The sequence below is a fragment of the Protopterus annectens genome, chromosome 15.part0, assembly GCF_019279795.1.
Source record: "Protopterus annectens isolate FY-2018-M chromosome 15.part0, PAN1.0, whole genome shotgun sequence".
NCBI classification, from domain to species: domain Eukaryota; kingdom Metazoa; phylum Chordata; order Ceratodontiformes; family Protopteridae; genus Protopterus; species Protopterus annectens.
This window is the reverse complement of record NC_056749.1, coordinates 451,410,420-451,435,724: the sequence shown is the minus strand read 5'-3', so window position 1 is coordinate 451,435,724 and position 25,305 is coordinate 451,410,420. Positions and strand designations below refer to the sequence as shown.

Here is a 25,305-nt window from a genome sequence, read left to right as displayed (position 1 = left end):
GGTAGTTAAGTGTTTTGGGAGGCTATGTTAGGGTTTTGGGAGGATATATTAGATGCGGATTAATTTACTCACTGTTGACTTCTATCTATCAGAGACATGGCGGCCAGACTAGGGGTGAATTTGTGATTTCCAATCCAATGATCAGGATCATGGTTTTGTTTGGATAGGGTCAGGGATGAAGTCTGCTTCACATAGACGGGGATCTTATTTCATAGTATGGGGATCCTTTGAGACACAGACACTCCAGCATGTTCTATTTATGTTGCAGGCAAAGTTCAAGTCCTTGGATCTAGTGTTTCTGGTGCTGTTTGTTTTGCAGATGTACAAGAGATTCATAAGAGCTGGATCTGAGAATGTCTTTTATGCCAGGCATAGATCTCCTCTCAGTAACCTGTAGGAGACCGAGTACAGAGATAGCACCTTAAAGCGATCTGATTAGGACAGGATATTGATACCCTTTATTGTCCTAGTAAGGAACCTAGAAGGCATTCCAACTGTTATAAGTGCCTGGTTATATGCATGCCAAACAGGACAGTGTACTCAGTAATAGGTATGATAAGGGCTAAGTAGAGTGGTACTATAACATCTATACCATTGCATGTGAGTCAGCAACACAGAATGATTTTCTTACTGTCTTGGCTACTTATTGCTCGAAGGCCAGATTACTGTCTACATATGTGCTCAGATCCCTATCAGGTCAACTCTTGGGTGAGGTTATCAACAGAGTATTTAGCTTGGGTGGAAAATTTCCCAAAAGGCAATATAATACATTTCTTCACATTGCGTTTTAATCCATGGCTTTGACACCATGGTGGGAATCTATGATAGCTCCAGTTTTCACTCATCTACAAACTTGTTGAGCCAGAGGCCTTTGACATTAGCATTTACTTCTGATAAGCAGATGCCAAACTGAAGTGGGCCCAACATGCTGTCCTGGGATACTCTGCTGGTGATCTGTCTCCTGGTGGAGGTGGTCTCACCAATCCTGAGTTCTTGGATCCTATCTCTGAGCCAGTCAGCCTGCAATCCAATTAGTTATGTAGGGATTTCTGCTCTGCTCTGAGAACCTGTCTATAATACTTGAGTGGGGTATTGTATCAAAAGTTTTGCCTAGGTCAAGGTAGGCAGTATGCAGTATTTGATCTCAGAGGTGATCCTCTTAAAGAAGTCCGACAGGTTGAGTAGACAAGACATTCTTTTAGAAAAGTCAAACTGGAATGTGTCTAGTGTCTGTAGGTTGCCAATATCCCTGTTGATCATCTCCATGATAATTTATTCAATGGCTTTTCATATTAGACTTGTCAGTCTGATGAATCTATAATTCTCAGGGTTGGTTGACAGTCCACCCTTATGAAGAAATATGATGATTATAGCCCTACATTTACCTGGCAGATAACGCGTTTTAAGACAGTAATTAAAGAATGCTGAAGTGGTCCTGCTAAGTCATGCTTAAAGCTATTTAGAAGGTAACTGCTGATATTGCTGGGGCTCAATGAATTCGTTTTTTTGACTTTACTGACCACCAACAGGACCTCGGTCCCTGTTGATAGTTGGGGGGATATGCGAGAAGAGATTTCAAAGGGGGTACTCAAGGAGGTACGATGGGGGGGTGAAGTTACAACTAAATTTATCAGACAGCAGATTCTCTATGTCACCCTGGTCAGTGAAGGTTGTGTCCTTTACCACCAGTTCTGCACACTACTGTGTGCTACCTTTAAGGGTCCCAACAGAGCTAAAGAAAGCCTTGTGATTGTCCTTAGCCTGGGAGGCTAACCGGACTGTATGGATTTCACCAGTGGGGTTTGTTTTTGGTGTTTAAGCTGGACTTACTTCTAGTAGGTATGGCAGTCTTAACACAACCATTTACAGGTTTGCACATGGTGGTTTGCACATGGTTTCTGAAAATAGTTCTGAATAGGTAGCTGTGTTGGCTGGGTTTGGGGGAGCCATGAATTTTGATAAACTGTCACTTAATGGGATGTAGTTGGGTTTTCTGGATTGATTTTTATTTTGAGGGCGATAGCTTAGTGGTCTGACCTCACCAATGAAGACATGATATGGGGGTGGGGGGGGTGAGTATGATGCTCAAAATGTTAGATCCTTTGGTTGGAGTGCACAGTATCTGTTCCATGGTCTTTGTGTTGATAAAGTTCAGGAAACTTTGTACCTGTGAGTTAGAAGAAGTGTACATTTCTCAGTCCATACAGGGGTAGTTAAAATCTTCCATGAATAGGGTATGTAGTTGCATGGTAAAGGCCTCTTGTAGGTCTAAGTAAGAGTTGTGATCTATGGGTTTCTTATCAGGTGACCTATAGCTGGCCAGGAAATGGTAAGGAAACTTGTCTATATAGACATAGATGTAGCCATCAACCTGTTTACTCATCCTGGAGTCATATTTGTTGCTAACATAAAGCAAGACACCTCACTTCTAGCACCCTGTTTGTGTTGCTGTTGGTCTAAATGTGTGTAAGGCATTGTAGCCTTGTGCTGCTGGAGTACTTTCTGTGGCTTTAAACCAAGCCTCTGCAACAATACAGATGTCTACATTCTCCAGAGTGAGGAGAACTTGTAGTATGCTGAGTTTCGTGTTTAGAATCTGAGCATTTAGAAATAACACCTTTAGGTTTATTTAAAGTTTTTTTTTTTTTTGCTATGATATCCATTCTTATTTCCCCAACACCAGATTACTCTTATGTGCTAATACTAACTGGACCCATGCCCTTAATACCAACTGCACACATTACATTATTAACACTTTTTCTCACAAGACAAAAGAACACAGAATATATACAACACACACATGCACAACACTAATTCTATCTCTCACCTATCCTTTTCCATAATGAAAACCTGGTAACATGATCTTGGGTATCTTCAAAATCACAACCTGTTTAGTCATACATTCATTTCTGTGCACACTCTTACCTTCCTACACTTTAAAAACTTTAATTTAACCATATTAGACTCACACAAATGAGCATTCAATTTTGTATAATTAATACATTAGTTTGTACATCACAACTGTGTGTGTGGGGGGGAGTCAGAGGCTGTTAAATTTCTAGATTTCAAAGAATGTTTTCCTCCTTTAAGCCATTGGGCAGCGTAGCTTATGTCTGCTGGTTAGAGGAGGTGAAGATGAAGAATTGTGGAATGAGGTGTTGCAGTCCTTGCTGCAGGATATCAGTGCCATGGGGTATAGTAGGACAATGGGATAGTGTTTCTTGCAACTTGTAGACATAAAAGACAGAGTCAAGCAGAATACACAGCAGATTGCAATGGAGACAGCTGCAACAAGGGTAAGAACATTGCTATGTCATTATAAATTATGACCATAATGGCTCAGTTAGACTTGCAGTCGTCAATAAAGATTTGTAAAAAAATATAGTCAAAAGTGTTCCATTTTTTTCTTAAATGAGGGTATAGATAAATCCATAGAGAATAGAGGATTAACTGAGAAAATATCTATTAACAATATGCTACCTCTAGGGGCAGACAAACTATAGGATAGTTAATTAATGTGCATTTTTAAATCATTTATATCATATTTGTTTGATTCTATTTACCAAGACTAAAACAGTACTAACAGCATTTCCTCTTTGTGTGTTTGTATATATATATATATATATATATATATATATATATATATATATATATATATATATAAGTTTTTTGTCTTTTAGTTATTTGATTTTGTTGTTTTTAGTCTTATACTCAAATAAGGTTTTATTTAAGCAAGTTTTTAATGTTGTGGAAGAGTTATTAATTATTGCAATGATCAATGTAGAAGAGGATATTTATAATTGCATGATTTGATGACATTATATAAGGGAAATGATATAATGTTATATAGATTTTATTGAAGTTTCCTAATGAGCAGGCATGAAAACATTTATATTTTATAACAAACTTGTGACATTTGCCTAGATCAAACTTTTTTGTTTATTTGTGTCTGTTATGCTGAGGAAGTTTATTAGTTTATTATCCATGTAATTTCTTGTTCCTAGAACATTTAAGATTGTTCCCCTCCTCTGCAAAATAGATTGCTTACCTTCAAAATCTCAGAGAGCACTTGGTCCATCTTTTTTCTCTAGGATGGCTAAAGAGTTTTCTCCTTCAGCTAACATTACTATCATCTTTCCTTGCCTCAACCCCAGCATACTTATATCCATTTCCTTCTGAGTTTCACAGTTGCTCCCCTTTCACTTAACTTCATCTTTTCTTTTTTAGCCTCGTAGATATTGTAAACACTTCAGCCACCAAAGTCCATTACAAGTCTATAAGGGTTAGCAGGTTTTCTGCCTTCATTTTTAAATCTTGAATTTCATATATTCAGTTAACTTCAATGTGTTGCAAACATAAATTTTCAGTTTCCAAAAAATAAAATGGGCAAAATCCCGATGTTTACTTTGACCCTGTGCTTCAACTTCAGTTGTTGCATCTGCTTTGTCTCTTTGTGTTCTAAGATTCAGACATTTTGTACTAAACTACTTTTTATGTCTCAAGTAACAGTTTTTGTGCAAATGAACATTTGGATATTTCCTAAATATTAATAAAAATCTGTGCCAAAGGCTAGAAGGTATTTATAAATGCTTTAATAATTAAAACTGGAAAGCGCTTTTGTAAAAACGTTTTCAGACCATATCAAATTACATAATTCAATCAAATATAAATCAATTTAGGTTTTAAAGAAACCTTTGCATTTACTCCAAAAGCTTTATCATCTTGCAGATGTAATATCCAAAACAATTCATGGCTTCCAGTATGATTAATAATATCACAGAGTCTACCATTTTCACTGACCATCTCAATAACTTTAAAATTTAAGTTATGTGTGGTATCAGTGTCTTTATTATGCCTAGCCAGAGAATTGTTGACATTCAAATTCCTGATATCCCTCTGATTTTCCCTCATTCTTTCAAACAGCATCCTATTTGTTTTGCCTATGTAAATTTTTTTACAGACATTGCACTGTGCCAAGTAAACTAAATTTTTTGCCCTACAAGTCGCATGGACATTAAAATTATGAACAGCACCAGTGTAAGGATGTATAAAGCTATTATGTGTGTCAATTAAATGACAGAAGTTACAGGAACCACAAGGAAAGGTCCCCTGTATATTATTGCTATTACTAGTTATAAAGCTCTTATAACATAATAGCCTTTTCAAGGACTTTTTGTTCCTAAACAAAAAAGTTGGTTCTGTTCCTATTACAGCATTAATTATACTATCTGATGTCAAAAACCTGCCAGTTCTTTTTTATAGTATCACAAATAACTTTGATATTGCTAGAATATGTCAAATTTACCCTTGGAGCTTTATAGCTAGTAACTGATCCAGATACTCCATTCCTATAGTTTGTATCTGAATACTAGGGGGAAGCTCTACTACCTCTAAGTACTCTGGCCTCATTAATGCTTTTTTCTACTTCACCATCCCTATAACCCCTTGCTGATAATTCATCACCTAGTACTTTCAAATCTGTCATAAATCTATCATCCCTATTATTTAGGCGAGAAAGTCTCATTGCTTGACCTTTAATGATGTTTTTAAAAATGTGTGGGGGGTGGAGACTATTTCTATGCAAGATATGATTTTTATGACAGTCTTTTCTATAATGACTGGTAATAATATTACCAGAAAGACCTTTGTTTAACCGTACATCCAAAAAGTCTATCTGTTGTGTAGAATAACTGCTGGTAAACTTAAGAAAATTAGTGCTGCCATGAAAATATTCTAGAAAACACATGAAATCTTCTATAGTTCCCTCCCACAACATAAAAACATCATCTACAAAATGTTTGTAGAACTTGATATGACCCAAAAACTATTATTGGCCAGGACACATCTTTTCCTAGTGTGCCAACACCATATTAGCATAGCTCTTGGCACAGGGGGTGCCCATGGCCACTCCGATCTTCTGCCTATAATAACAATTATCAAAGGTAAAGACATTATTGTCCAAGATGGTTTCTATAAAAAGATATATTAAATCTGTTTTAGATCATAAGTTCCATCATCTAATAAAATTGCTTAAATTCCAAACCACTATCATTTGGTATCACTGTGAACAAAGGACATGTGTCTAATGTTACAAAAAGAAAATTAGCACATGGGCCCACCTTAGAACAATAGTCAAATAACTGGGATAAAAATTGTCCAGAGTCATTAAGAACCACCAAGTAATTGTCTAATATTGCTCTTAAATGTTGTTCAACATAGACATAAATCATTTCAGTCGCCCACCCCCGTCCTGAGACAATTGGTCTCTGGGGGGATTGAATACGTTTTTGTGTATTCTGGGTAGTGTATAAAAACCTGGTATTAAGGAAGAATCAACAAAGCAAAACTTAAAAATGTTAACATCAATAATATTCAAAAACAGGCAATCATCCAATATAGAACGCACCCTGTAAATAACATCATGAACATCAGAAATAACAAGTTTCTCATAAGTCAATTCATCATTCAAAAGCTGTAACACAGAACTCTCATATTTTTCAAAGTCCATAACAACTAGTCCACCTCCTTTATCTGTTGGTCATATATAAATTGAGTTGTCATTGCATAGCCTGTTTAAGGCTTGCATCTCTTTGATGGTTAAATTAAAGAAAGGTTTTGTATTCTCAGACTGTTCAGTATTCAATGCTAGACTCAAATCATGCTCACATAAGTTGCAAAATACTTCTAATGTAGCATTTAGTGGGGGATTAATAGTACTAGGTCTTTTGAAAGTACTTACAGTTTGTTCAGTAGGAAATAACAGTTTCAGCATAACACTGAGAGCAGATAAATTAATGTCCATTGAAACTTCACCTAAAGATGAACACCCTGTTGGAATGAAGGATAAACCACTTTGCAGGACATTATTCTCATCAGTATTTAGTATCCTTCTAGATAAATGAAACACTAATCCATTGTGCCTTTGGCCCACATCCTCTTCAACCACAGCATTAGTAGAGTGTCTTGCTGTTACAAACGATGTTTCCGCCCCCTGCTGCCTGAGCATCCTCTCTCCTGCTTCCTTTTGTCTCGAAAAGGGAGCGGCAATTTCGAAAAAAACTTTTCATTGATGTCAGTAACAAAAGTCTCTCTAGGATGCACATCTAACTGTGAAGTGATAGAAGCACCAGAGGTCATAGAGAGTGAACTAGCACTCATCACTGGTGCTGAAATCAATGCAGGTGTGATATTTAATTCAGGAATCGGGCCTTCTCTCAGGTCACCAGTCCCATTAACACTATTAGCAATACCATCATGCTTATTTCTTAAACTATTGGACCCCTCAGCATTACTGGCATTGCGATCTTGCACATTCCTTCTAGGCCAGGAGAACAATGCACCATTCTTAAAATCATGCATGCCTCTTTTTAATTTTTGTGTCTTTTGCTGTTTGAGTCTTAGGTCATACGCTGATACATTAGTGTAAACTTTGTCCAAGTAAATGTCCAAAGTAGAGGGTGGAAAATTGCCAGTTAAGAAACATTGCTTATTTTTAACTGAGTCAATTAAAGCAAGTTCCAAGGAAAAAAAATAGTCTAGATGCATCCTAATATATGCAAAACTTGTATCCAAATTTAGGTTCTGCCAGTTTTTAAGAAGCTCAGGATGCTGCTTGCCATATGTAGGCATGACAAAGATATGTAAACCTCTCAGTATTACCTTAAACTCCAGACAAGCCTCCATATGCATCCTTTGCCATTGATAATGTTACTGGTAAACTTAAGAAAATTAGTGGTGCCATGTAAATATTCTAGAAAACACATGAAATCTTCTATAGTTCCCTCCCACAACATAAAAACATTGTCTACAAAACATCTGTAGAACTTGATATGACCCAAAAAACTATTATTGTCCAGGACACATGTCTTTTCCCACTGTGCCAACACCATATTGGCATAGCTGTTGGCACCGGGGGTGCCCATGGCCACTCTGATCTTCTACCTATAATAATTATCAAAGGTGAAGACATTATTGTCCAAGATGGTTTCTATAAAAAGACATATTAAATATATCTGTTTTAGATCATAAGTTCCATCATCTAATAAAAATTGCTTAACAAATTCCAAACCACTATCATTGGTATCACTGTGAACAAGGAACATATGTGTAATGTTACAAATAGAAAATTAGCACATGGGCCCACCTTAGAACAATAGTCAAATAACTGGGATAAAAACTGTCCAGAGTCATTAAGAACCACCAAGTAATTGTCTAATGTTGTGTCTTTTGGCTTTTCCCGGTTAGTAGTCGCCACAGAGGAACTCCGGTCCGCTAATGATTGGCAGTATATTTTTACATGCCGAGTTGCCAGCTCTGATGCACAACCTTCAACGAATGTATGCCCATTCACGCATGTCTACACACAGAAGAAGCTCTAGCTGAGAATCGAACAGGACAATGTCTTACTGTGAGGCGACAATGCTACAATGTTATTCAACATAGACAGAAATCATTTCAGCCACCCACCCTTGTCCTGAGACAATATATAAATATATCCAAGGCTGTTTAACAATTAATTCATGAGCTTTGTCCATTAAACTTTTTTGTGCAGACACAAAGCTGCTATTACAAGTGAGGAACATATGAATAATGGGGTCTATATTACTAGAACGAAGGCTTAAATATTCTAATCTGTAAAAGTCGACCTTTACAGATCGAACACTTAAACGTTTGAAATAGTAAAAATGTAGAAAGGGTTTAGTCAGGGGGAAAGCCCCCCGGTTCTTATAAAGTCCGTGGTTGCCTGTGCTGCTTTCTCTGTTGGTGGATTTTTATTATATAATGAATAAATATTATTGACAGAGTAAAAAATATGGAATATTTTAGTTTTAAATATGGGAGAGAAGCAGCAGGTAAGAGCAGATGATCAAGGTGATGTACATGAGGGAGAAGTTAGATGATGTGTGCAGTGAAAAAGCACTTGTAGTTAGATCCTTGATGTGTCTTTTGAAATGTCCACTGAAAATAGGGAAAGGGGAGAGGTTTTTAGGTGGTAATCCACCTCACTGTCAGTGTAATGATTTAAGTGCATGAAATAGTGTGGTCTAAACATCTTGATCAACACAATTAACAGGATGCTCTAATATATATTGTTTCTGCTATGGTAAGTATATTGAATGACTAATGCTTCTTTCCATCTGTTGTGTTTTTAAAGTCTGAATACAATACTGTAACACTTTTTCTCACATTGTGGCAGATATCTGAAAGTACAGCATCATTTCATTTTCAACAGTGGTGTCACACAGCTTTTCCCACAACTCTACATCATTTTCCACTGACAGTAAAAGTGCCTTGATACAATTTAAAATACCTCCTACCACAAAAGGGGGTATGAGTCTGTAATCCCTACAAGTTCTAAACCTGCAACAAATGAACTCCATGGTAAAGAATTAGGATATCCAACTTTAAGAAATCTTACCATTACATAAAAATAGTTATGATAAAAACAAAAGTAAAGAACAGAAGAAAACAAACATTTGTCAGAAGCAACACATACATTGAGAAAATGCATTCATTGGCACAAAAAAAACATGAAAAAGTCACTGGCATTTCACAATAAAATATGATAATAGTTGTCAAGAATACATGATACTACAGCAGACCTATATGATGCAAAAGTATGAATTTCAGCTAGAACCCCACCAACTGGAACTATCATCAGAAAAAAACATATATAAAGCTGATAAAAAGACTGAAGTTTGGTACTAAAGAGTATCCAATAAGAAAAGTAACAAGTGTTACAAGGAATATTAACCCATACAAAGTATAGCAATGACAAGGTAAATAGCGGAAAAATAGAAGCAAAGCATAATGCAATATTAAATCTAGATGCAATTGTTGCATTAAACAAAAGAAATTCTGAATTTGATTGGAAACATTATGCTTCCCTTTATTCTTATAAAAGTACAAAGTAGAAAATAATGAATGTGAAAGAACTTGTGTGTGTGTGTGTGTGTGTGACTGTATATGTATATATGTATGTATATGAATTACTAAAAATCATAAGTGCAAATATTCAGCACAATAACATATTCACTTACTGCAGAAAAGATGCTTTATTGGAGTGGACTGTAAAACAAGAGTTAACACTATGACAACTATATCAAAGTCTAAGCTCATAAACATTTATGAACTTCCAGACCTTGAGGGTGAAACAAATGCTGGATCTAATCATATAAACATTTATGAACTACTTTGACCTTGATTGTGACATAAATGTAGAACTAGTTGCATTCTTAGTTGACTTGGGATCTCGTGGAGTAAGTTTATTTATTATTTATTTATTTTTGCAGCACTTTATCATATTCAGAACTCTTTATGAGGTAAAAGTGTTTATTGGAGTATATTCTGGATTTTCTTCTTATGCTTCTATTTTATTCTTAATATATTTTCAATAACTTTTTACACACTATGTAACAAATTAAACAGTTTAAAAGAAAACTCTTTTTAAATTGTGTTCAAATTGTTTCAGCTTTAGAATCCGTGCATCTATATCTTCCTTTTTCCTATTTTTTACATGGTATTGGCATTTCACATTAACAGTGTTCATTATCTGGATCAAATGTTCAGCATATACTATATGATTACAGAACTAAAATCTCAACTGAGTAGAAGAAAAGTTATTAATACATGGGGTTTTATTAAAGTCAATATTGCACTGCCAGCCATGATAAGCTGTGTTGTATATGGAATATATGGGACTCTAGTGAGTAATAAAAGAATTGCCTTTTATTGCAGCATTAGGCAACATGTGTCTTTACGAGTGTCAAAGCCACAAGCAATAAGACATTTTAAGCATCCAGTAAATATATATTTTATTTTTTATATAAACTGAATCCCATGCATCCATTTATCTATTTTATATATACGTTTTCATTTCTATTATTGATTCTTCTTCGTTTACTATATGATGATGATGATGCAATTGTTTACATTGTCTATCTTTGCAAAGATCACATGAGTTTCAATGAATGATGTCCTTTGTGTGTTGCTTTCCACTTTAGTTATGAAACAAATGTTGTCTTTATTATTAATGTTTTCAAATGTTGCTGAATTTTTTTTAGTATTTAGTATCTACCAATTTACTGCAGCTATTCCTTTAGGGTCTAATTTGCCAGTATTACATTTTCAACTGCCTGCTTGTGGTTCTGATAATATTTTAAATTTTAAGTATTAATGTCTACACTTAAATTTGGTTGCATTTTCATTCTGTGAGTTTGTCTGTGTTGCATGTTTGTTTGTTGTTATGTTTAAATGTACATTTTGATGGATGTAGTATGTGCAAGAGCTCCCCTTTTCTAGGAAAGAATCTAAATAACAATGAAACATAATGAGGGTAGAGTGATAATAAATGCTTGATAATTTAATTGACGAATGTTTGAAAAAAGTATCGGTACTACATGTCACACAATGGTCATCACATACTTTTCTTCATGTACTTAAGGATAGATGTGCAAAGGGCTAGCTAGACAGATAGAGAGAAACTGTTTGATTGTGTACGAATCTGTGTGATGGGTGAAGTAACAGATGCCCTATATTTGGTTATGATATTCAAGACAAGAATCATTGGTTCTTTACAGTAATTAAATGCATATCAAAGATTTTGTACCCTTAAGTTCAACTCGTTACTCTGTGTTTCATAATATTCCCATATTATGGAACAATGACTTTTACTTTGCTGAGGGACATCTTCTTTGTAAGTAACCATATCTTGCTGCTTCTGAACCATGATGGTATTATTGGCATGTGATAAACTGAATGCAGGGTAATGTGCCAGGTCCCAGACATCTATGCTACTAACTTTTTTTGACTCGTCAAAATATGGAATGAGTACAAACAACCTTAACCAAGAGGCTTCACAATGATAAACCTAGGTTTGGTTATATACTCTACACTATTGTGTACCTGGTTACATACTCAACACTACTGTATTCAAGTAGCTAGATAGGCTGAGTCATGACCTACAGTGTAGAAGGTCCCAGGTTCGAGTTCTGAGTACTATACCTGATTACATACTCTACACTGTTGTATACCTGACACTCATTTGCTAAATGTGCAGGGCTTTCCTTCTATCTACTACAATGAGAAGGCAGATGTGTATATAGGTATTTATTCTGAATCCAACTCATCTGGTCCTTTATCACCTAGACTGCTTTTCTGCCAAAACTAAATGATACTATGACTAGAACCTGGATCTTACATCACTGGACTAACACATGTTACAATAATTAGTAGGCTTTTTTTCTAAGATGAGCTAAATTAAATTTTGCTTTATCGTAGGAGTTGTATTAAAAACTGTTAATTATTTAATATCACCCGACAAGAAAAAGTGTAACCACTAGTCCTTGTGCACCAATTTGTCCTCTAATCTTTCAACTGAACAAAGCTTTCTAAATCCATATGGATAGGTGTAACAGAAAAAAGGAAAATGTCTACAATAATTCATAACATTTCCTTTCTCTCATAATTTTTATGTTGACATTCTTGGGTATCTTTACTGGATTGCTTTCATTATAGAAACAGCAACCCTAATATTTTTGCCAAAAATGCAGACTTTATAATGTCTCTTATCACAATAAATAAATAAACTTGCCCCTGACAAAGTGGTACAAGCCATGAGGTTTTAATGGGTGTCACGCTCCCTCTGCACCATACTTACTTCTATATAGCAATTCCATGATAATACTGACATTAAGGAAATCAGCAAGTTTTCAAAGATCTGTCCATTGTTTGCTACCAGTCATAATCATCCAAATAATGGTATGCATTGACTAACAAGTTCATAGGTTCATAGGTCAGTAATTCACTAATAAGTTCATAGGTTCACAGGTCAGTAATAATGTTTTTATTTCCCTGATCCATTTCATATAGTATGACTTTTCTCACTTATTTTAAAAAAAATAAATTTGTTCATTGGAACAGTGGAATAAATCTTATATTTTTGGATATCAGTTTCAGATTTTCTCAATGTATTTCTACAAGTGATTTAAAATAAAACTACAAAATTAGGTCATGCAGTATGTATCTGTCAGGGACAAAGCTAATGTTATGTCTGTTGTGTTAACTACAGGTGATTCTCAACCCTCTGAAACCAAGAATGTCTCTTTCCAAGGGAGTCCTCAGCATCGCTGTCATCTGGGTGATGGGAACTTGCTTTTCCCTACCTCATGCTATTTACCAAAAGCTCTTCCAATACAATTATAGGTAAGACGTGTTTCAGTTGGCACTCTATTTGACAATTAATTTTCCAACACTCTGACTCTTTGACAAAACTGTTTTTCCTTTTGATGTGATGTTTCCCCTTGATTGCTGGCCATTAAACATTCCACCAACTGGGCATAGCCATTCTTGCCCTTTGCAGGGAATTTCATCCAGGATTGGGATGATAGCTGCCCAAAGGGCAACCATCATTGAGGGAGTCATCAGGGTACTTTGTGATCTCACCTGCAGCTCAGCAATGACTGCATTTTTGTAATCCCCTAACCCTGCACCAGGGCAGAAATACATGCAATCCACATCCATACAGAAGCTACAGTGACTTAGCCATGCAACTGCACACTTGAGCTGGTTATCCTAATGCCTCCCCAAAGTTGAGTATTTACACAGTTACCCTGGCTCTAAGGGAATGTGGTAGTGAGCAGCTGATTCAAGCCCACTCCCCTCTCCCATGATTATTGTATCCCTGATAACCTGAGAGCTTCATCAGATGCCTGATCCACAACCTGGATACTGGTCACGTGATCAATAGTCCCTGTTTTATCCCTCCATGCCAACAGGCCTGGATTAGACAAAACTGCTTTAACTACTATCTTATATATGTATAATAAGGCCATTTCAAAACAGAAATTTCAATTATGGTTAGAAATATGCTGTTATTTAGTTTGCTGCATTAAACTCAGATGAAAAGCAATGCATAGAAAAAAATGTCTTAACTGTCAGCATATTTTGCATGGTGCCAAACAACATTTTTGAGTTTAATTCTTTCTATTGTAAAAAGGATCATTGCGAGGGTTGCTAGTTTGGCAGTTGGAAAGCTGTGAGAGTAGTAACTGGTTTATATTTTGTTCTGTTTTTCCTCCCTGATTTAATTTTAATGGAATCACGTGCTGCTCACTCCATTATAAAGTACTGGTAATATGCAGAAGTCCTATTACCTTCCTTTTCACATGTTGGAACAGTTTTAGAAATAACATGAGATATAATATATACTTAATGGGTTTGTTTTTGGTGAGAAATTATTTCATTTCTTTTTTACTTATGCTTCTCAAATGATCCTTATTTAGTGTAATGGGCAATAATGTATTTTCTTCACTGCCAGAAAGCAGAAGATATGACTTCTGTCTCCCTAAAGTGGTTTGTGTTTACATTTTATATGCAACCTGAACATCATTTGCAGAACAAGAAATTGTGAATCAACAGCACAGTCTTTACATGTTAAAAGTAATGCAAAAAACCCTACAATGTTCATGATCTCACATGTACATATTCCTTTTAAAAGGAAACTACAACACTGTGATTACAAACCCCATAAGTTTCCTGCTAGCCACTGGCCACAAGTCTATGCTATGCTGTAGGGGGGGGGGTTGTGAAAATGTTTGGCATAGAATCATCTTCTATATATACGTCTGCTGCCATTACCCTAAAGGCAAACACAACATTGTTAAGTACTTGGCATTTCCCACATGGTAGAGAGAGAGATAATAAGTTTAGACAATCTGTCTTCTAAAAACAATAAAAATTTGTGCCCCCGTTGTCAAAATATTCCTTATCACCCTCTTTTTCACATGTCTGATGTCTTATTTGAATGGTTTTCTTAACTGGATCTCCAAAACATATTTGTGGGTGCAAACTGCCTGCTATATGCAGTATGTTTGCAGATGCAGGAAGTAGCCAGTGTCTACAGTTAGTAGTTTTGTACCCTACCCCATCTGTGACATTCCCATTACCATCAATTCTTTCAAATCTCTCTCTCTTCTGATACTCTGTATCCATTCATGCCACCATTCCTGTCTCTGTTGAGAAGACCTCTTAGCTTCTACTCATAGTTTTTCCCTTTGAGCTTATGAACCTTTCAGGTAGCCTTCCTTTGCACTTTTTCCAACAGCTTGATGTTCCTTTCACTGTGTGATATTCAGTGCCTCACGCAGTTCCTAAGGTATAGTCAAACCAGGGCAGAGTGCAGTGAACCCTTATCACTTTGCTTCTTGAATCAGTCCTTCTAATGATACAGCCTTTTGTTTGTTTTCTTTGTAACTACTCTCTAACTCTACTTCTGGTGGTCCTGACCCACTGTGATCAATACCATGAGATCCCTTTCCCACTTTGGATCCATCAGGCTCACTCACCCAAGCTAATGTTCCACCCAAGGATTGCTGTGGTCCAGTTGCAGTACTTTGTATTTGTCTGTAATGAACTTTAACCTCACCACTTCTCTACCCAATTGGTCAGTCTTTCCATTCCTACTTTATATTTTTCCACCATTCTCTGGTATTGCACATGACTTTGTGCCATCATTAAAGTGTCTGGTATTATTTTCTCTTCAACTAGATACATCTTAGATGAGGATTTAAAGAGTAATGGGAAGTAGGACCAACAGCATTGGTACATCACTAGTCAAATCCACGTGCTCTACTGTTTAGGCATGCAACAGCTGAACTCCTGATTACCAGTCCTACCACCAGCCTCTCCAATATTCCTAGCACCCCCTTGTGCAAGACTGAGTCAGTGTCCTTGATGAAATACAGACAGACAGACTCTAATTTTACCTCAGTATTACTTTTTCCTGTAATTCACTCATAAAACTGGATTAGGATTGAATGACAACTCTTTTGGACTGTGAGTTGATGTTCTTTTATCCAAGAGATGTTGACAGCTAAGAAAGCAGCACACATTTTTATCAGCATCACCTCTGTGAACATTCCTGCTCCTAGCTTTAGGCTGAAAGGATTGTATTACCCACAGTTTTCCTTTTTGCCCCTTTTTCAAGGGCATGATGGGTATCACATTTGCTAACTTCCAATCTTCAAGCACTTGCGCACTAGCAGTTACATTTTTGAAAGCCACTGTCAGGGGATGTACCAGCACACTACAGAGGTCCAGGATGATTCTACAAAGTAGCCCATCCAAACCCATTTTTTTTTGTCTCTTGCAGCAAAGCCAGCTTTGTTTTGACCTTCTCTTAATTTATCGCTCTGTATATGCACTACTCTCCTCTATCTGTCCTCTTCCCTTCCAAGCAATGAGTGCGCCATGTTTATTTTATTTATTTATTTATTTATTGTGAGCTCTGAGAAGTCCCTTCACCTTCTAATTCATTCTTACATTTTCTTAGGTAGGATAACATCCATAATTGTATTTATTTCTTTTATAGTCTTGCACCAGACATGTGCTGAGGAGGGATGATGGGTATATTGGGAAAAGGATGCTAAGGGTGGAGCTGCCAGGTAAGAAGAAAAGAGGAAGGCCTAAGATAAGGTTTATGGATGTGGTGAGAGAGGACATGCAGGTGGTTGGTGTGACAGAGCAAGATGCAGAGGACAGGAAGAAATGGAAACAGATGATCCGCTGTGGCGACCCCTAATGGGAACAGCCAAAAGAGAAGAAGAATAAGTCTTGCACCAGTTAACTGAACCACTTTTTGTCATGGATCTCACTCTATTCCCTCTCACTATTTACCCTGGAACTCAGAAAGTCACAGTTTTTTTCAGACAGCTTTAAATTCCAAATGATCAAAACAAGTTTTTTTCTCCTTCAGTCTTGTACCTTAGCTCTTTGATGTGTTTGAGGTTTTGATAAAGGTTATCCTCCTTCTTCTGCCTTAGCTATAAGGCCACATGTCTTGGATTTAACCATGCCCTAAGGAAAATGAAGATTGCAGTCCTTTTTTTATTTATTTATTTATTTATTTTTTGCTTTTTGACACACTTTACTCTTACAGTAATTTGCGATAAATCTCATATCTTTGCTAGCAACCAGTATTGACTTATTTATGTCTCTGGAGTTTTCCCCATCTGTTTATTTGCCATAGCAGCTGCCCTTGCCCCCTGTATTGATCATAGTATCATAGCTACCTTCCTTCTCCATTCCTTGGACAATTTGTGTTTTCATTGATATTTTTACCTGACACATTGTCAGTGATTGGATCAAGCAGTTGTACAAGTACAGATAAAACCTGTATTTCATGCAGCTCCAGAACACATTGTCCACATCTCCCTGATCAGTAACCCACACCCACAGGTGTTGTCACCATATGTCAGTGACAAGTTATTACTCTCCCATATCTCACTCACGCATGATACTCCATGCCTTGACACAGGCATGCTGCACCAGCTGTGTGCCAATGAAATGCATAATAGCCTTTTCTTAGAGACAAATCTCAGTCGCATACTGAATTGTAATACTTTCAGCATATTACAAAGACCACCATGCAGTTATCCCTCTCCTCCCTTTTGAAGAGTACTTCACTACGATATCCCTCCACCACTGTGTTTCTGCTTCACAACTCTGATATTCCACATTCTTCCAGACTGTGGTGCTAAGTAGCCATCTACTACATTGTGCAGATGTATGAGGAAGTTTTTCTTTTACCAGATTGGATAAAGTTTACTTGTCTCATCTGTTTTGCAAATAATCTTGCCTAAGAAAAAATCTGCATTTTTTTTATTTTACTTTTATTTTCCCAGGTGTATAAATAAAAGGCAAAATCTGTTAAATATAATATTTCCTGACAATTTCTCATCCTCTCACATAAAGAAATGCAAGCTCACAGTAAAATTGACCAACATCAAAAAATGATACCCATGTTCCCAAATGGGAACATTGGTACATTAACATTAGCAATAGTCTAACCGCATCTGTCTTGTAATGTTAATGTTTTAACTGCACTTTACAACTGTCATCTTCATATTATTTTTACAGTATATGTGATATTTCAAACAAAAGTCTAAAATAAATTCACTGAATTGTCATATGGCAGTTCAAGACACCAAGCCTAGCAAATTTCAAAAGTGCTGAGTGTGGCACAGTTCAAAGCAGCTGATGTGAAGGCACTTGTCACACTTTCCATATTTCTTTTGTACATTCAACTGGCAGAATGCTCAAGTCCCTTGCAATGTTGGCTAAATGTACTGTTTGGTGCCATCGTATCACACAAGATGAGGTACTGGTGCAGTGGGTCCACATAGCCGGCTATGAGGTACTCCCTTGAGCAAGCCTCTGGTAACTTCTTGGTGAAATTCGAGATGTGTGAGATGGTTTGAAGATGACACAACTTTGCTGTAAAGTTTCCATCCAGCAGCTATTACAACGCTGAATGCACTGACTAGAAGTTTCTAGCACCACTTCTTTGACTTTATCATAGGACAGTATGCTGCTAGACGTAAGTCAAGCAGATCCTCACCACCCATTCCTGATGTACAGTTAGCTATCATTCTTGGCTGTGGAATCTTTGCCTATTTGCCACTCACAGTACTTAAGACATTGTGTTCAATCATCACAATGGGGTTGACAACAAAGTTCCACATACATGTCACCACATTGCTGTTACTCCATCTGACAATGCTAACTTTGCCATCACACTTGCGTACATACTTTCCCCACTGTGACTTCTGTAACTCTCGTTTGTTTGGTAAAGCAATTGCTGAGTCTGCCTTCACATGCTGCTCCAGTGACATGCATTTCCAAATCTCTCTTTTGAGATATGAGTGAATATGATGAGAAGAAGTTGTCAAAGAACACAATATGCTGCCTTTTTAATGGAATTTTATCGACAAAACTGAGAACAACATGCTCTCCTAAGCCAATGTTTTCAGGCTGATCTGATTTACTTCAGTAAATAGCCAAATCTTATTGGCATACCCCTTATAAACATTTTGTCTCCATGGTGGCCATAATATGGAGGCATCAATTTGTCTGTACTAAGCTTCTCTTCAAACATGCCAAACTGCATTAATGAACTGGTTTCACTTCTGCATCTTTAAACTGCTCCAGGTTCTTGTTGTCAACTACATGGAAAAATGTCTTCAGTTCCTAGAATCTATTTTTGGTCATTGCTTTCTTCACTATATCACAACCCACATCATTAGTTGTGCCCCAGTAACCTTTTCTCTAGGCAATGTGTGGTATCCTGACAGCAGAACAATGCCAACGAACTGTCTAATCTCTTCTGTGGACATTGAAAACCCTGGTGTATTCTTTATCACAATGTGCATACAGTTCCATCTGAGTTTTCAAGTGATCAAACAGATCAACACCAAAACTCCAACGGTGTCTTCATCAGCAGTTCTGGATGTGCATCAAGTAGTGTGGTTACTTCCTGAGATTTCATAGGCTCAGTGCACTTGTCTGTGGGTTTTCAACTGGTCCTATGGCTTGACAGTACCCAAACTGTCTCTTAAGATGTGTATTTTCAAGTTGTAGTCTTGTTACTTCCTGCCACACCTCCAGACAGCTTTGTAGTGTTTCATTTTCTTTGCTCTGAAGAACCGTAGTCATCTTCTTCAACTGCAGTATGAACAGCTTCCTTTACTTTGTGCCCACATTTGCATGCTCTTTTGCATGAACGGTGTTTTACAGTGTCACGAGTAACTTCTACAGTAGTCACACTTTCATCCGAGACACATTCAGCATGAGCGAACATATCCAATTCTCCACAAATGTCTGATGGTTCACCTGGACCCAAATCTTCATGAAACAGCTGGCATCTGAAATCTGTAAAAAAATGAATACATCTAGTGCTTTCTTTTGGAAAAAGTATTTATTCAGCTGTATAAAATGCCATGCATACATCAAAACTTGCCCATATCAAAAGAAAAAGAAATTTGCTAATTTGCTACGTTTGACTAAGCAGTAAACTTTCTGTAATCAGATGACAATTTCATACACCCACAGCAGTAGCCACCCACAAAAAGTACAGTAATTTAGGGTGGACGCGACCAGTAACTAAAACAATGTAGTCAAGGTGACCCAACATTCCCAAATGGGAACAGTGATGTTTGTCAAGGTAGTACTGGTCAAGGAATAGCCTAAATGACCACAGAATATGAATATGACATAGGAGAGTACCGCAACTGAAAAATAACCAAGTCAGTAAAGTTTATGTTTACATTTAGCATTTTGAAAATAATAAAACTAATTTACCTGAAATTCTTTGAATATTACATAAATTTAAGAGAAATATGAACAGCTAAAATCGAGTGAATCAAATAATCCTTCATAACAAACAACAAATATGTGTAATGACCAAAGAATTTATATATATATATATATATATATATATATATATATATATATATATATAGGTCCACTGTATAAGTTTGAAAATACACTTCTTTGAACTCACACAGTAGACCCTGGGTTACATGAAAGTGCACTTAATAGAAGGTGCACTTTTACGAAACCCGCTTCAGCGAATGGGCAAAGTACTGCCATTTAGTGCAGTAGTCACTGACCTTAGGGTTAGGGCGTGGGTCATCATAAGGGATAGCTAGTAGGGCTATCCCCTTACCATGACCCGTGCCCTAACCCTAAGGTCCATGACTACTGCAGCATAGTGGAGGATAGGCTGTCCTCCACTGTGGTGCGGTAGTCACGGACCTTAAGGTTAGGGTATGGGTCATGGTAAGGGGATAGCCCTACTAGCTATCCCCTTAACATGACCCATGCCCTAACCCTAAGTTCTGTGACTACCGCACCACAGCGGAGGACATAACACATTTTTCTACTGTCCTCCACTGTGGTGCGATCCATTCATAGAAGCTGAGTTCACGAAAGTGCACTTTCAAATAAGTGCACTTTTGCGTAACTGAGCAGTCTGCTGCTCTTTTTCTAATACGTGGTATCCGATAGGTGGATTGGTAAATTTTCAAACATATTTTAGTAAACTTGGTTATATGACACAGTACATTTTGAGTTGGTTCACTTATTAAACATTGTTATGCTCTGTATATTTTTCTTATATTTATTTTTTATCCTTTGTTGAGAAGGTTAGTCCCTCTTGGCTAATAGTTTCTTTTCATGGGAAACCTGAGGTGTTATTTATACTACTAAGAGAAGTCTGACCAGGGCATCAGCAACTTTCCCTACTCTTTTTGGTAGGTGCTGTGAGATCTTTTACATCCACCTGAACAATTACCAACTCTAGCTGCTGGGGTGTCAGTTTAATGTCTCATCAGAAGGATGGCACAGTCAGGAGAGCAGCAGCCCCCTTATGCTGTACTGCAGTGGCAGCAATTAGTCTGCTGGGTGTGGGAAATAACCCATATCCTTCTGTGCCAAAGGTGAGTGTGTTACCTGTTGCACAACTGACACTGCTAAACTCATTTGTCAGAAATAGGATATAGACCCACACCTCCATGGGACACTGTAACCCCAACACAGTGCGTTAGACTGCTCAGTCATCCTGACAACTGTATATGTGTAGTATACATCAGTGAAAATATAAACTTTTCTACTTCTCGCTTCAAATTATGTCACCTCTTTTAGAGTATCTTTTTTTCTCTGTGCTAAAAATGCTGCTTTTTTGACTGTTCAGCCTACTTAAATATTTTAATAATTCATTTCTCTACTTCTATTCTTTCCATGATGTACATGGTTTGTTCATGTATTTTTGTTTCCTTTTTCATGTTGTACATATTTTATCCCTTTACATGCTTTCATTTTTAGTTGTGTATGTAGAGATGGTGTCTCCAAAAAATGCAGATAAAATTGTAGGCGTAATTTCACTGGTCATTTCAACATTTAGAAAAATATATTTTTTCTTTTTATATTAGCAATATATTTACTTACATGTACCAGAATTTCTCCAGTTTCTGTAACTGTATATCTCTGCTTATGATTTATTCAGTTATGTGTCCCAGAATCCCTGCAAATTTCTTTAGTGCATCAATCTCCAAGAATAATGTAGTCTTGGAACCTAAGATCTGATAGGAAAGCAAGGAGGGCTAAAATGACTAGCAGCTAAAAAGTGTCACTTTATGCTTCTGGTATGAATCCATTAGTACTGCCTTGCCATCTATAAGAATGTGAGAAGTCCTTTAAAAAAGATCAATGTTCCTCATTATCCTTGTATACAAGCACCTATGATTATGGCCTTATTCTGGTTAACATATAAATATGTGTTGCTGTATTCAGAGTCCTAAATTTAATTAACATCACTTTTATCTCTTTAACATCATTTTACCACTTGTCTAAATGTAATACCTGTACATATTTTAAAAAAAAATAGATTTATAATGTCTGTCAAGAAATTTTAAATGGTTTGCTATTTTTTGTATTGCTCTCCATTGGCCATATGCAGCCAGCAATTCTCCATTTGCTATCGTTCTGAATCCAGGAATACAATGATGCTAGGACTTAGAATTAGGAGCATGTGATTAACCTGCTTACCACCATCTCCTCTTTATACCTACCACAGTCTGACTAAAACTCATACTATGCAGAAATGAAACTAGATAACTGTTGTAGGAAAATCAGTAGGTCTGCCTCCAATGTCTACCTACAGAAAGTCACTACTGCTTTACCTTAAAACAACTATACTGTCTAACATTTCCAGAATATAATACCTACTCATGAATAATTATTGCCAAAAAACTATATAAACCGGAAAGCTGCCCAGCACTACAATCACCATAAAGTATTCCCCACCCCCAGAAACAATGGTCTCAAAATAAATCAATTTTCCTCACCACCAAATCTAATAACACTACTTGCAGTGCATTCTGTTCCTGCTATGTCTGTAACTTTTGAACTCCCACCCACTACAGGTAGAGCAAATTGAAACACTGTAACATTTCAAAAATCATATTAAACAAAACCAAAATAGATCCTGGCAATACATCTGCTGGGTGGCAGGCTAATACCTTAAGTGGAAGCAGCAAAAGCTACTGTTTAATTTACTACTTACTAATTCATTGCATCCTAATGCTAATATATGAATTTTTCTGCATCCTAATTACTGTTTTTTTTTTTTTTCAAAATACAAGTTTCTCTTTTATCATTTTTCACTATTGAATGTTTATTCAAGTACACACTTGTTCATTTTTTTTGCCTCAACTTATCCTTTGGCATCAAACCAAAGTACCAAGTTTTATTACTCATAAATATCTACTACCTATCCTAATATAACGTATATTTATCCAATGTATGTCAATGTACATTTATCACAGTATTGAAGGATTTGAAGTATGTTTATGCACCTTACTAAAAGTTTTTGTTTAATCCTATGTCTCTGTAGTACATTTTTAATCCTCTTTTACTTGTATTCTTCTATATTAATGTAGAATAGTGTACAGAAAAAAAATACTTTGAGTGGATCTTCCCATACTGGGTTTCTGCTGATTTTTTTTAATCCAATTAGATTTTCACAATCAACAAATATAAATAAATATTAACTACCACATATTTAAAGGTAAATTTTAATGCCAGATTTGCAAACCTTTCAGAGTAGATAACTAAAATTTACCATGTGCATAGGTGTTCATTACAACTCATCTAAATCCTGCTATGATTTTCTAGCCAAAGTAATTTAGAATGAATTGGATCAAAGACTGCAAGATCATTACAAAAAAATCATGGCAGGAAAGTCTGCTGTCAAAATAGTTACTGAAATTCTATTATTTCTTCCTATATAGTCTGATATGCAGGTAAAGTGCATTTGTTTCAAAACATTATACATGAATATAAATGAAATCTTCAGTAACATGCTAACAAGGAGTAATTGTGTAGCCGGTCAGAGCAAACATTTATGAACACAGCAAGTTGTTAAACATTTGCCTGTTTCAATAGTTGTATCCGCTGGAAGCAATATAGTGTGGGAAGATATGCTGGGAATAAATACATAAATTAATCTTTGTAAATCATAAGAGATATGAATATTTGTGCAATACAGTCAAATTCTTTTGTCAATTTTTGTAGAAGCACAATCTGAAAATGCAAACGTAGCATTTGAAATACAAGAGATTTGCAACAAGGAAATAAAAAACATATTCTTTCAATTCATTTTCAGAAGATAAATTGTAAGCCATTGCCATAAGAAATGCAACATTTGAAAATGCAGCTTTCTCCAGAGTGTAAACACCACTTAAGGAAAACCAAATCAATTTTCACTTAAGTTTTGTGCCACATCATAGGAAGTTTAAATAATGAATTACATTTGATGTCTATGTTAAGATATATTATCCCATAATGGATCTATTTCAGTAGACCAAACTTTTACAAGTCCGAAGCTCATATGGCCGAGACCATATGATCGAACTTGTAAAAGTTTGAACACTGAAGAAAAAAGAAAACAAAAAACACAAACAACAAAACTAGACATCTGTAGCAGGGGGCCTGCACTCCCCACAACCCCCTACTTAAATATAACAGCTCTGAGATCACACTACATTGTGGAAAAGGGAAATCTTCCCATTCCACACTGATTGCGGATCTCCATTCAGTCCGATCAAACTTTTACAAGTTCGACCATACGGTTTTGGCCATATGAGCTTTGAACTTGTAAATGTTCAATCTACTGAAAGGGACCCCCTGATAACATACTTCTCAACCGTACTGAATTACTCAGAACTTACAGCATCCCTAATCAGTATAAAGCAATAGACACCTGACAGTCCAGAGCCCACTGTAATTTTAATGTTAAACAAAGTAGTTAAAAAAGTAACTCCCCTCCTGCTGATTTTCAAAACTGTAGTAATGAAAAAAAGTCTTCTATTTACTTCAGGTCACTGATGTTTAGGGTGAAAGAGCATAAGTTAAGAAACAGGATGCTGATGGTGTAGTGAGCAATGTGAATCTTATGAGGATATTTTGATTTTTGAACCACAATAAAGAAGAAGATGAATATTCCATTGCACTGTTCTCAGTCATTTTTAAATAATTGCTAAGGATGCATCACTGTACAGAGAGAGCTGTGAAATACTGGTTTGCAGTTCAGCTAGCTTATCTGCATTTTTATGCATCAATTGGACATCTGGACTGTAAGAGTTAACTTGGACTTTTCAAATATACTGAAGTCAGCTCAGCTGTGGGGTCATAAATGGGCTTTTCTTTCATGTTTAAAACTTTCAGCTGTTCCTCTTTAATCTTGCAAATTGTTGATTTCAGAAAAAGTGAATGGCAGTTGTTTGCTTTCCTGGCTCCCTATTACGTTGTTGCAGACGCAGGATGTCAAATGCATCTTTGTCGAACTGAAAAGCACAAAAAGGCAAAATAGTGAAGCGGATTTTTGGTGAATTCTTTCCCTGGGAATGAATTTGCTTGGCCACTTTCACTACTTTGCATTTTCTGCACTATAGTGCAATCTTGGGGTTG

At 36.4% G+C, this 25,305-nt stretch overlaps 1 protein-coding gene across 1 annotated transcript in view; it reads left to right on the top strand.

The window, feature by feature from the left end:
* The window catches only part of LOC122789756 (probable G-protein coupled receptor 83), a 534,141-nt gene that overhangs the window by 327,414 nt on the left and 181,422 nt on the right, over positions 1 to 25,305 (top strand). Inside the window, exon 3 of the mRNA XM_044057192.1 lies at positions 13,070 to 13,203. Coding sequence (XP_043913127.1) covers positions 13,070 to 13,203 — 134 coding nt within the window. The remainder of the gene's footprint in view (positions 1 to 13,069; positions 13,204 to 25,305) is intronic.